This window comes from Hippocampus comes, unplaced genomic scaffold (genome assembly GCF_001891065.2).
Source record: "Hippocampus comes isolate QL1 unplaced genomic scaffold, H_comes_QL1_v1.1 scaffold135, whole genome shotgun sequence".
Lineage (NCBI taxonomy): Eukaryota > Metazoa > Chordata > Actinopteri > Syngnathiformes > Syngnathidae > Hippocampus > Hippocampus comes.
In genome coordinates this window covers 2705988-2719691 of record NW_017805583.1, presented here as the reverse complement: position 1 = coordinate 2719691, position 13704 = coordinate 2705988, and the positions used below count along the sequence as shown (strand labels likewise).

The 13704-nt window shown below is 39.1% G+C and overlaps 1 protein-coding gene across 1 annotated transcript; it reads left to right on the top strand.

The window, feature by feature from the left end:
- Positions 1-686: 686 nt before the first annotated feature.
- LOC109521864 (melanocortin receptor 5-like) lies at positions 687-11719 on the top strand. Its single transcript, XM_019879948.1, has 5 exons — positions 687-809; positions 3732-3935; positions 4304-4410; positions 8164-8352; positions 10944-11719. The coding sequence occupies exons 2-5, from the start codon at positions 3759-3761 to the stop codon at positions 11512-11514; spliced, it is 1044 nt and encodes a 347-aa protein (XP_019735507.1). The 5' UTR covers positions 687-809; positions 3732-3758; the 3' UTR covers positions 11515-11719.
- The last annotated feature ends 1985 nt before the right edge of the window (positions 11720-13704 follow it).

The window sequence follows — 13704 nt, the reverse complement described above, 5'->3', positions numbered from 1 at the left end:
CCGTGCATTGTCCACGACTGTCCCATTTTATTCATGGTGGCCTTAAATGGGACGATAGCGTAACCAAAGCTTAAGCCCTCAGAAGGACAGTGCTATGAGTAAAATCTTTGAGCGCCAACTCACACACGACATGACTCTATATCAGTGGTTCTTAACCTGGGTTCGATCGAAACCTAGGGGTTCGGTGAATCAGTCTCAGGGGTTCGACGGAACCTCTGCCATGGAGGTTAAGGCATACCCGACTCAACATGTCAATTAGTTATGACACGCACGCTTGGCCATCACTGGCTGGTTCATTTTGTGCACAATTAAAAAAAAAGTATACTTATGTCTCAAAATTTTTATTTAGGTTTTATTTTCTCTTTTTAATAAATGCATTTTTACATGTCTTCAATTTGTTAAAAAAAAAAATCATTTTTATTTTTCACTAATGAAGGGTTCAGTGAATGTGCATATGAACTGGTTGGGTTCGGTACCTCTAACAAGGTTAAGAACCACTGCTCTGTATAGTAAACAATAAATGAGCTTTCTATCGCTGACTGGTCTACCCTGCTGTGAAGAAGGATGTCATGAGCTTCCTGACGTCACAGGCAAATCACACAAGATCACTCCTACTTACTAAGTCCGCTCTTCTCTCTCTCTCTCTCTCTCTCTCTCTCTCTATCTCTCTCTCTCTGAACCCTCATCACTGCATAGCATCCTCACTGTCATGGTTCTTGAATTTTTTCCTCTGGTGTTCCGCAAAGGAACATTCCAGTCAGTACGTTAAACCACCAAAGAGGCGAGTTGATTCACTGCTGCCACAAGAGGTGAGTCCTTGCTCAGCTGGATATTCAGACTTGCTATTCAAAATAGTGTCCGCCCGTTTGTCAAAAGTGACCTGAATTGTGTGCGCTTTCAATTAGATTTTGTGAGTATTTGAACCTAGAGCCAGCTTCATTGCATAGAAGCTTGCTGGATTCAGTTTAATTTTACAACGTAGGAAGTTAGTAGGGAAATTAATTCAGATTAAATTGAACATCACAAATGATGCATCTTTGGTCTTCGTGAGCAGAAGCTCAAACACTGTTGTAATGTATGTTTAATTTTTAAAAAAATGTCCATATCGACCTGCTCTCGATTGACGAATTGACTTTTTTTTTAAATCACTACAAAAATCGAGGTTCATCACAGAAAACATGATTTAAATGAGCCTGGAACTGTTTGACTCGTTTTATTTAGCCAGAAATTAAATATTCCTTTGCCTTTCCTCATGGACATTTATAGACCTTTTTTTTTTTGGACACCTTAATATTGCAGAATATGTTTTTTTTATTTTGTTACATGGCCAGTTAAAGTTAAAACTGTATGCACCGCCGATACGAGAAGTCCCAGTAAGCTCCTCTTTTGCTTGTGTCACTCCGAAACATTCATGTATATCTTCTGTATCCTGTCTAAATTATAATGTTATGGCCCATAATATGGAACATCATTTACAAAATATAATGGTATCATATATATTTGAGCTCTAAATTGTGGATATCAAAAACGCCAGTTAGGTAATGGACTTGGTTGCATGTCCCCAAGCAGGGGTGAGTCTAAGACATTTAGGCAGCAGTTTGGGGGTGCGACAGAGAGATGTATGGGTGCATTTACCACTCCCCAAAATGAAAAAAAAAATCAAGTGTGGGACGTCCGTGGTTAAGTCTGCAAGTAAACCAAATTGGATAAACGTTATTTAAATTATGAGCCACAGCACAGGAGAAAATGATCCTTATCATGAAATACAAACGCATGGTAACCTTAATTTCTGGGGCTGGACAACTTACTTTGATACAACAGCTCCTCAATATACATGTTGACAGTATACATGTACAAAATTTTGTACCACCTTCCTAGAAAGACAGTATCCTCCTGCTCCTCTCCTCCTCATCATGGAATTAAGCAATTGTAAATCCTGTAGTGAATTAATAGTAATGAAGAGCTCAATCTAGACCAGGGGTCACCAACCTTTTTGAGAGTGAGAGCTACTTCATGTGTACTGATTGTGTGAAGGGCTACCAAATTGATACACGTCTGAAAAAACATTTGTACAAATTACATTTAATACTATTAGAATGTGATGCGGACTTTGTATCGGTCTGTCGTGGTAAAGAAGGAGCTGAGCCAAAGGGTGAAGCTCTCAATTTACCTGTCGATCTACGTTCCAACCCTTATCTATTGGTCACGAGCTATGGGTCATGACCGAAAGAACGAGATCCCGGATACAAGCGACCGAAATGAGTTTTCTCCGCAGGGTGTCCGGGCTCTCCCTTCGAGATAGGGTGAGAAGCTCAGTCATCCGGGAGGGGCTCAGAGTCGAGCCGCTTCTAGTCCTCATCGAGAGGAGCCAGATGAGTTGGCTCGGGCATCTGATTAGGATGCCTCCTGAACGCCTCCCTGGTGAGGTGTTCCGGGCATGTCCCACCGGCAGGAGGCCACAGGGACGATCCAGGACATGCTGGGGAGACTATGTCACCCAGCTGGCCTTGGAACGGGATCCCCTGGGAAGAGCTAGAAGAAGTGGCTGGGGAGAGGGAGGTCTGCGCTTCCCTGCTAAAGCTGCTGCCCCTGCGACCCAACCTCGAATAAGCGGTAGAAGATGGATGGATGGATGGAATATTCGAATGTGTTATTTTTCATACTTAATGATTTTAATTTTCAGGCTCTGATCATCTTAAAGATGTCTCACAATACTGCCAGTGTTTGCATTTTGAAATCATAATTTCTCCTAGCAAATCACAATCCTAGCACTGGCGGGCTATTGGTGAGGTCCTCACGGGCTACCTGGTGCCCGCGGGCACCATGTTGGTAACCCCTGATCTAGACAGATAGATAGATAGATTTCGATTTCCGGCTCCGTCCTTCCTATGTGGCGTTTGAACATTCTCCCCGTTCATGCGTGGGTTTTTGTCGGGGTAAGTGTTTACTCTAAATTACACTAAATTTACCAAAGTCAGCTCGGATAGCTCCAGCATGCTCGCAACCCTTGTGAGGATCAAGCAGGTCAGAAAATGGATGGAAACACACACACACATAGGTACACACACGTGTATATACACACACGCACACGCACACACACACACACACACACACACACACACACACACTGGTTCAAATGTTTCAAATGTATGAACAAGTTTTAACATTCTGTCCAAAGCACATCAAAAGCGATGGCATCAGGTAGCCTGAGGCTGAGCTGCGTCAAATTACATTCATTACATTTGATTGTTATCGCTTTATTGTTGAATAACTAGTTTGGAGTCAATTTCAAAGGCCGCATAAAATGTGAATGGACAGATCCTGCCTGCAGGCCTGGCGTTTGTGCTCTAATGGGTTGAGATCTGGGCACTGTCTTGGTCCATGAAGAATCTAAGAGGCTTTCGCCTTAAAAATGTGATGATTTGCTTGCGATGAATCTGTCACTGAAGTGGATGATGGCATATTTTTTCTTTGAGAAGGAAGGAAAAAAGCTAACACGAGTCAGGAATTTTCTGAAGAAAGTTTTCTGCTCTGTAGTTCGGCTAGAATGCAAATAAGCATGAACGATGTGCATATACATCCTGAAAAATTAATGTCTTATTTTGTCTCAGCTCAGCAAATGTGTTAGTAGTTTAAAATCAGGCAGCTGTCACTTCAGTCGACAGCAGAAAAAGTGTACAAATTCGAATTGTGCCTGGAATGACACTTTTGCCATGTACTATTTCTGTCAGCCTGCAGAAAATGCCATCTTGACTTGAATGACAGTGATTTGGATCAGAGCTCCTACAAGGATGAACGTGTCTCTCGGGTCCTCCTACAAAGAGGAGATGTTCATGAGTAACTCAACTTTGCCATCCCTCTCCAACTCCAGCCTGCACGACAAGGGCGGAACTAGCCAACCTGCAGCATGTGAGCAACTCCACATTGCTGTGGAGGTAAGTCCTGTTTGTAATGTTAGCGTTCAATCTAAAAACCTGAGATATTTTTATACATTTCCACAAGAATTTGGGAAGCAAACCAGTCCCTTAGGCACAACTTACTGTAATTGTTAACCTTAAAAATGAAAATAAAACTTCAGTGACTGGTTTCTCTGCCAGCAGCATGCGACAACTTATTTAAAGTAATAGCATGTTGTAGGCACAGCAACAAAACTATACGGGTTCTTTTTCCGGGTCATGTTTACAAGTCCAATAAAAACGGACATATCGATGCAACATATCAGGGGTCAACAGCTTATCTGGCTTCACAAATTATAAATCCACTTGGTGATATTTTTTTTTGAAACCAACATGCTCTCTCTTAGGTCTTTCTGACGCTCGGGATCATCTCACTTTTAGAGAACATCCTGGTTATTACAGCCATAGTAAAGAACAAGAACCTTCATTCACCCATGTACTTTTTCGTCTGCAGGTAAGGGTTCAACTTCTAAGCACAAAACCAAAAGTTACACAGACCAGCTGTGTCATTAAGGCTACTCACACCAACATCCAATACATTTCTATTATAAATCGATCATTACTTTGTTTGGGACTGGCACTGTTTTGCACACTTACAGTGCCTGTGTGTGTATTCATTAATTTAACAATATCATTTTTATTATTATTATGGGCGTGGTGAGAATTTCACACACACATGAAAGATCTTTAAGGTCTCATGCATTAGATAGGTCAAAATGAGTCTGTGACATCATTTAAGTTTGACATCGATGAAGCAAATGGATTGGAAAATGATAGGATCACAATTAGGAGTTGTTGCGACATAGTTACGCTACTCTTTATTCAAGTAACCATGCATCCTTCCATCCATCCATCCATTTTCCGATCCACTTATTCTCACAAGGGTCGCGGGGGGTGCTGGAGCCTATCCCAGCCGTCTTCGAGCAGTAGGCGGAGGATACGCTGAACCAGTTGCCAGCCAATCGCAGGGCACACAGAGAGGAATAACCATCCGTGCTCACACTCACCGCTAGGGAAAATTTAGAGTGTACAATCAGCCTCCCATGCATGTTTTTGGAATGTGTGAGGAAACCGGAGTACCCAGAGAAAACCCACGCAGGCCCGGGGAGAACATGCAAAGTCCACACAGGGAGGCCGGAGCTGGAATTGAACCCGGAACCTCTGCACTGTGAGGTCGATGCGCTAACCACTGGATCATTGGACCACCGGCCGCAGTAACCGTGCACTGAACTCAAATTCACATGAATTTCGTTGCAGATCACCGTTTCAAACACTAGGTGACAACAGAATGTGTCAAACCAAGCCGGGAAACAAAATGTATTTCAGTTCTTGCGTCCTCGCCGCTATGTAGACAGGCTGAGATGGAAAAAAGGAATAAGTCAGACACCAAAAGTGGGCGAGACAATTGGTGGCAAAATCTTTTAGGGGATTGAATTTTAGTGCTGACATCATTTTTACATACAGACCTATTATATACAGTAAATGCCAATATTCAGCTCACCAAAGTGTCCCTAGTCTGAGCCGACATCCTCGTGTGTTGCTAGAGGCAAAGCACACTCTGCTTGCATTAATTTCTGAACGCAGCCAATCAGAAGCTCGTGCTTTACTTTCCCTGTACTGCCTGACGCTCTGGACGTGAGTACTTTTACTAGTACATTTGCAAAACATTCCAAATAGTCTGAGTGAAGCCTTGCACTCAGAGCAGATTTCCGAACGCACAAAACATGAGGGAACAGGGATTGGGGGGCCACACGATCCAATGTTCATGGAATTTTTATAAAATGAATTTTCCCTAAAAGAAAATCAAAATTTTCTGACTGGTCCAACTTAGAAGGAAGAAAATAGCAAGAAAAACCACAAATGAAACGGCAAACGCACAAGTTATGGTCACAAATGAAAACCCCGTGATAGGCTGAGTGCTACAATAACCAAACTGTGAGTAACAAGGGAACACTGTATACAGTACACCACGGTTTAAAATGTTTGTCGTTGTTTGTGGACAACTGCAACTTTTTGACAACTCCTGCTACAAATACTGGCACCGAATGAAAAAAGAGCAGGCCTGGAGAATGCTGAGCGAGATCGCTGGCATATCTGCTAAATACTCATTTACAGTTTTCTATTGTACTCTAATATGAATCAAGCTAGCAATAGCATTAGCCATATGTAATACACACTTATTCACTTTCTCTCTCTCGCTCTCTCTCTCTCTCTCTTTTCAGAAATTTAATTAATGAAAGAGATATTGCACACTATCAATCTGACCAAAGTTGTTTTCAATATTTAAATTAAGCAATGTTTATTTACATAACAAAGATTAATGAGAAATCTGCCCGTTCAAGATGACAGGTGTTTTTGACCAACTTTAATAGCTTGAAAAAGAGGACTCTATGCATTTCCAATGCAAATTATCTTGAAAATCCAATAAAAGGACAGTAAATATTACTAAAGATAAAATGGATACATGGATGGATGGATACATGGATAATAAAAACAGGTCTGGCACGGTCCCTTAAATTAATACCTCTGATAGTCTATGAAATTTTCCTCATTATTATCTTTTTAAAGGAAGAGTAGTGAAGTTTGTGTCTCTCACAAGTTACTTTGAATAAGCTATTTTTACATAGTATTGTACATTTTGTTGTTTTGTAATTGTTGTTTATAAATTCTATGAAGCTCAGTGACACAAAATCGCACTTACACCGTGCAAACCACAGATGAAATGAATGACTGTATTGATATTTATCTCTTTCCTTCCATGTTACATCAATGTGATCATTCTTGTCAGAAATCCTTATTCATATGGTCAGTGTGTTCACAAAGATAAATATCTTTATGAGCAATACATACAAGTCGACGGCCAATTACCGGTTTGATGCTTACAGTGGTTTTCAAGTCAAGGTTTGAATAACAGCTAATATTGGCTGTCATCGGCAATGAGCTCTTCTCTTTTTTGGGAGACGTCTAAGCAGGGCATGATATGATTAGCTGCTTGCATAACTGAGTAAATATGCCAACCCGTTGACGTTAATTGCCTCCAATTTACTTTTTTTCTCCTTCTCAGTGAGTAGAGAGTACAGCAGTTAGGCACAGAGGAGGAGGTGGTGCGTTGTCCTTAAAAAATAAAAATGAAAAATGTTGCCAGCAGTTACTACTTAGACCGAAAGACAACATGAGAGGCTCACGGGTCTGTTTTAAAAATAGCTAACAATTGATGGGACATTGACACTTAATAAGAAGGATTACCGTGTATTCATTTGTTCATTTATTTATTTATTGAAACTTAACGTGGTACGTTTCTTCTGTACCAAATATTCTATATTTAGTTTTAAAACAAAATAGATTTGTCAAAGGGGGGGGGCTGTTTTTATTCACCAAAACCTTCAAAAAAATAATACTAATTATAAAAAGACCTGTCAGTGAATTATGTGATACTGCGATAGTTTTGCTCATGGTTATCATACCATCAAAATCAAATTTTGGACCCTGCCTAATCCAAGATACTTTTAGCAAATATATGATTTCAGAAGTGTGTATCAAACTGGTAGGCCTTTGCATTAATCAGACCACAAGGCTCTCACTTTCAAAAAGGCTGGTAACACCTGATCTACGCTGACATTCAACATCAGCCAGTCAAAAGAAAGGTCAGTCAAAGGAAATCTCGCGTGTAAAAGAGTGAAGCTAGTTAACATGGCATCACGGAGAAAGACCCACAAAAGGCACAAAAAAAAAAAAAAAACCCTCGCAGCGAAGCAAGACAAGCATGTCATTTGCGCATCGACCAAAAAATGATTACATCGAAGATGCTTGTATTCCCAGAAAGGTTGCCCAAGAGATCGCATATAATACTTTCCCTTGTGACAAGAGCCTGAAGGTGGTGTGATGAACATTTCAAAAGTTAAAACTTAGCTCTGAATTTTTCTAGCATGACTGTCCAGTAATATGTCTACAGGGAGAGAAATAATGCCAAAACTTAAGTGCCCCTATTGATTTTTTTTTTAATATAATGATGATAAATTACGAATAATTCCTGATTTTTTTTTTTAATGTCTACTTTGTGATTGAGGAACTGATCAGTTTCATAAAAGTAAATGTGAAAATAAAGAACTGTATTTTTTGTTGTTGTTTTAACTTAGAAAGGGAAGAATGTGTCACTTACTAAAGAATAGGGCTTTTTGTCATTAAATGTATCTTCTTTCTTTTGCAGTTTGGCTGTAGCTGACATGCTAGTGAGTGTGTCCAACGCCTGGGAAACTGTCGTCATTTACATGCTCAACAACAAACAGCTGGTGGTGGAGGAGCACTTCATTCGACACATGGATAATGTTTTTGATTCCATGATCTGTATCTCTGTGGTAGCATCAATGTGCAGTCTCGTGGCCATTGCTGTGGACAGGTAATCACCAGCTGAAACTTCTACTTCAACAAACAGAGGAAAATGTACATTATTGTACTTATTTACATTATAATGAACGTCAGTCCTCGTTCCATTATTGTGGTACCGTGACTCGCGAGTGCCCCGACTCCGGAGGTTTTCAAGCTATCACTTCATTGTTGTTTTTTTTTTTGCTCGCAAAATTAGAATTTTAGCGATTTTTCAGATAAGCCATGCACTTGTGCACTTTCAGACGTTTATTGAGCCGTGCAACAGAACAAAACACTCACAACAGTACACTACTACAGTACATAATCATGTCCAGACATTACAACAAGACAACAAACAGGCAACCAGCCGTGGTCCTCATGTCAGTCATTAGCCTGCACCCCTGAAATACACCACACTGCACTTATTTTTCCTTTCAGCCCATCATGATTTAACATAAAGTAATTCAAATTAAGTAATTCCACTTTATGAAACTAGTTTCTTAAAATTCTCTTTTACTGTTTTTGTTTTTGTTTTTCTACAATATAGAGTAAAATTTTAAATTATTAGAAAGTTATGCAAAAATTGTGGTGTTTCTGAGCATTCCAATTCATTTTAAGGTGTAAGAATGATTGAAATATGAGGAAAATTGAGTTCTAAGCTTGGTCACTGAACAAATTCAACTGTTAAAGGCACCACTATTTTCAAAATTGTTGCTTTTGTTCAGCTAGATAAAACTGGAATGCTATGTAAAAGAAGCCAAAATGCCATTTCATCAGTGGCGGGCCGTGCATTTCAACCTTTGGCCTTCAGTGACGTCACATACATACACAATATAGGCTGGTCAAGCAGCACTTAATTTCAGGAGCACTTAAAACCATCAAGTATGTATTCCCAAATAAGAGCAGGAAACTAAATTGTCATTAAATGTATCTTCTTTCTTTTGCAGTTTGGCTGTAGCTGACATGCTAGTGAGTGTGTCCAACGCCTGGGAAACTGTCGTCATTTACATGCTCAACAACAAACAGCTGGTGGTGGAGGAGCACTTCATTCGACACATGGATAATGTTTTTGATTCCATGATCTGTATCTCTGTGGTAGCATCAATGTGCAGTCTCGTGGCCATTGCTGTGGACAGGTAATCACCAGCTGAAACTTCTACTTCAACAAACAGAGGAAAATGTACATTATTGTACTTATTTACATTATAATGAACGTCAGTCCTAGTTCCATTATTGTGGTACCGTGACTCGCGAGTGCCTCGACTTCGAAGGTTTTCAAGCTATCACTTCATTGTTGTTGTTTTTTTTGCTCGCAAAATTAGAATTTTAGTGATTTTTCAGATAAGCCATGCACTTGTGCACTTTCAGACGTTTATTGAGCCGTGCAACAGAACAAAACACTCACAACAGTACACTACTACAGTACATAATCATGTCCAGACATTACAACAAGACAACAAACAGGCAACCAGCCGTGGTCCTCATGTCAGTCATTAGCCTGCACCCCTGAAATACACCACACTGCACTTATTTTTCCTTTCGGCCCATCATGATTTAACATAAAGTAATTCAAAAGAAAGTAATTCCACTTTATGAAACTAGTTTCTTAAAATTCTCTTTTACTGTTTTTGTTTTTGTTTTATACAATATAGAGTAATATTTTAAATTATTAGAAAGTTATGCAAAAATGGTGGTGTTTCTGAGCATTCCAATTCATTTTAAGGTGTAAGAATGATTGAAATATGAGGAAAATTGAGTTCTAAGCTTGGTCACTGAACAAATTCAACTGTTAAAGGCACCACTATTTTCAAAATTGTTGCTTTTGTTCAGCTAGATAAAACTGGAATGCTATGTAAAAGAAGCCAAAATGCCATTTCATTGCAGTTAAAATCACTTCTCAAGTCATTCTCGTTTAATTTATGTCTTTTATAAACAGCTCTCAAGGCAAATAATTATAATTAAAGTTAATAAAATCAATAATGACATCACTTGAGCAGAGCAGTAGGGTAGTGGTTAAGGTACAGTATGTCTGCCTCGAGAGAGGTTCTAATCTTGATTTAGGCCGGTATGTGTGGAGTTTGCATATTCTCCCCATGCTTCTGTAAGTTTTCTCTGAGTACTCTGGCGTCATCCCACATTCCAAAAGCATGCAGGTGTGAATGTGAGTCTAAATGCTTCGTCATTAATATGTGCCATGTGATTGGCTGGCAAGAAGTTCAGAGTGAAAACTGCCTCTCGCCCATGTATTTTGTCTACAGTGTTGGTTCATTCAATTTAAAATGTGTTGTTTGGTCTCCTTCATGAAGTGGTTAAGTAAAAAAAAAAAATCAATTATTTATTTATATACAAATAAATATATGTGTATGAGTGATTGTGAGTAACTGTGAAACAGTAAGTATATGTGCGTGCGTGCACATTTTTTCAATGTAAAAATGATGTTGATTGTTGATAACGTATGTCCAAGTTTTTGTTTTGCGGGTCCCCTGAGATAGCCTTGTTCACCCCAAGGATAAAAGTCTAGCGCCGCCACCACATACTGGTGGACGCCGACAGTTTTCATGCTAAACAGTCTTACTTCTCAAATCAACAGTAACATGAACGTGATGTTTTTGTTATCTACAGATACATTACCATCTTCTATGCACTGAGGTACCACAACATCATGACAGTAAAGCGAGCTGGCTGCATCATTGGGGGAATCTGGACCTTCTGCACAGGCTGCGGGATAATCTTCATCATCTACTCCGATACCCCCTCTGTTATCATCTGCCTTGTGGCCATGTTCTTCAGCATGTTGCTCATCATGGCATCCCTTTACAGCCACATGTTCATTCTGGCGCGCTCACATGTCAAGCGCATTGCTGCTCTTTCCGGTTGCAACACCATCCAACAGCGGAGAAGCATGAAGGGCGCCATCACACTGACCATTCTACTGGGGATCTTCATCGTCTGCTGGGCTCCCTTCTTCCTCCATCTCATCCTGATGATATCCTGTCCACGGAAGGTCTACTGCGTGTGCTTCATGTCCCACTTTAACATGTACCTAATCCTCATCATGTGCAATTCTGTCATTGATCCATTGATCTATGCCTTCAGGAGTCAGGAAATGAGGAAAACTTTTAAGGAGATATTCTGCTGTTTTAACCTAAGGAATTGCTACAGCAGCATCTGTGCTCTGACTGGTAAGTGCTGAACAGCAGAAATAGAGCAATGAAATGACATTTGACACCAGAGCTTTATAACAACCCGATTTAATATTCAGTGCTGGATGTTGATTTATGATACTACATTTACAAGGCCTCATAGAAAATCCAATTGTTATGTCAGACAAATTAAAACAGTACAGTCGAATGAAATTCCAATAAATCAATTGATTACTCACCTGGATGAAGAGGGCAATTGTTTACCTAATCTATTTGTTTTATGTTTTTTGTTTTTTGCTGGGGTGGAAGGCGGGTAAAAATATTGTAAAATCTATGCATGTAATGACTCTCAACTCTCAACTCAACTCAACTGTATTTATAGAGCACTTTGAAACAGCCATCACTGCATACAAAGTGATGTACATGGAACAACTATCACATATACAACAATAAAGCAAAATGACCACTACAACGCTGTTTAAAGAAAATCTTCTTGTTGAGATACAACATTTCTCCCTGATTGAGCCATGGTTTGTAAACGCATAAACAGCATGTTAACGTGGAAAGACAAATTTATGTAAGTGTTTTGATTTTAAAAACAATTAATTGTTGAGAATATGGTAGAACCCGCCAGGATCTACAAAGGTAGGAAAAGTGCAGATGCTGATGTTATTTCCAGAGGAACAGGGCAATGTTAATGCTATTACTTCTCAATGTTCACACTGTTTGGAATACATACTGAGAATAATGCGAACAGTAAAACTTACTGCCACAAGAACTATAGGACATGTTGTTTTAAAAGCATACAAATTAAATATGGGGTCACATGTAAGAGATAAGCATAAGGGAGTAGTCATCATCCTTTCTAAGACTGAGAGCTCATTCTTTGGTACTGTTTAAATAAAGCAGGGGTGTCAAACTCATTTCACATTGTGGGCCACATACGGCCTCGGTAGATGTCAAGTGGGCCGGACCATTAAAATTATACCATACTCTGCTATAAATAACCAAATTAATATGTCTTTCTTTTGTTTTGGTCTAAAGAAGCACAGGACCATTAGGAAAATGTTGAAATTTAATGAACGTATTTTTTACAAAACATTTCATGAAGCACCTTAGATTTCCTTAGACAAATGTGCAATTTACTTTTATTATTCACATATATGCATTGCAACTGAACTCACTGATTGTACAAAGGCACAAAACTTTAACAAGTAATTGGTATTGAAAAATATAGTTATGCATTTTAAGATTAAACGAGATTTATAAAGAAAGGCATTTTTAAACCATTTATACATGTGCATATAAAATCTACATTTAATCACTGCCTACACCTTACAAACTAAGGAGAGTGCTATTAAATGTGTTAAGAATAAATTATTCACATGTCCTTGATAGCGTCTGCTGTGTTGGGTCTGTCTCAGTGACAGACTGAGACTGTGGTTGTCTTCTTGTCTGATCAAAACAATGTTGTCTTCTACCCTGATCAAAACTCCATGAATTGCACCTTATTAAAAATATTCATTCCATGTCTTTTATGCATTTTTTCACTTCAAAATGATCCTGTGGGCCTGATCGAATCTCCTTGGTGGGCCAGTTCCAGCCCGTGGGCCGTATGTTTGACACCACTGGTTTAAAGGATCTCTGTTGTCACTATGGTCCATTTTTCACGAACATCTATGGGCTCTATTTTGCTCAATACCGCAAGCACCCTCAAGCGCAAAAACTGGAGCATCTTGATTTTCGTGCAGGATCAAGCCTCCTTTTAGCATGGCAGAACGCATTGCAAACAGCATTATATACTTTATTGATCTCATGATGAAAATGAAAATTTTTAGCAGTAACATTCACACCTTTTACAGTATGCAGTTGTATTATTACAGAAGCAAACAATGTAGAAAATGCAAAGTATTGAGGAGGAAAAAAAAATTAATGTAAATGGAATCCAAGGAAGAATGAAAAAACAAATCAGAACATGAAGATGCATGTTGAATGAGGTAAGTAATAAATATGGTCTAATTATGACATAATAATAATTGTACAATGAATAAAGATATAAGATTTATTACCAAAAAAAGGCCTATTTCTCTCAAATTCTGTTCACAAAATTAAATCCCATACCTGCTCAACACCATTACTGTACCGGGTAAAAACATTTTCTTGTGTCAATAAATTTCTATGTGCGGGATGTAAATATGTATTGTTAGAATTAAGAAATACAAATTTTAAACAAAATTGTA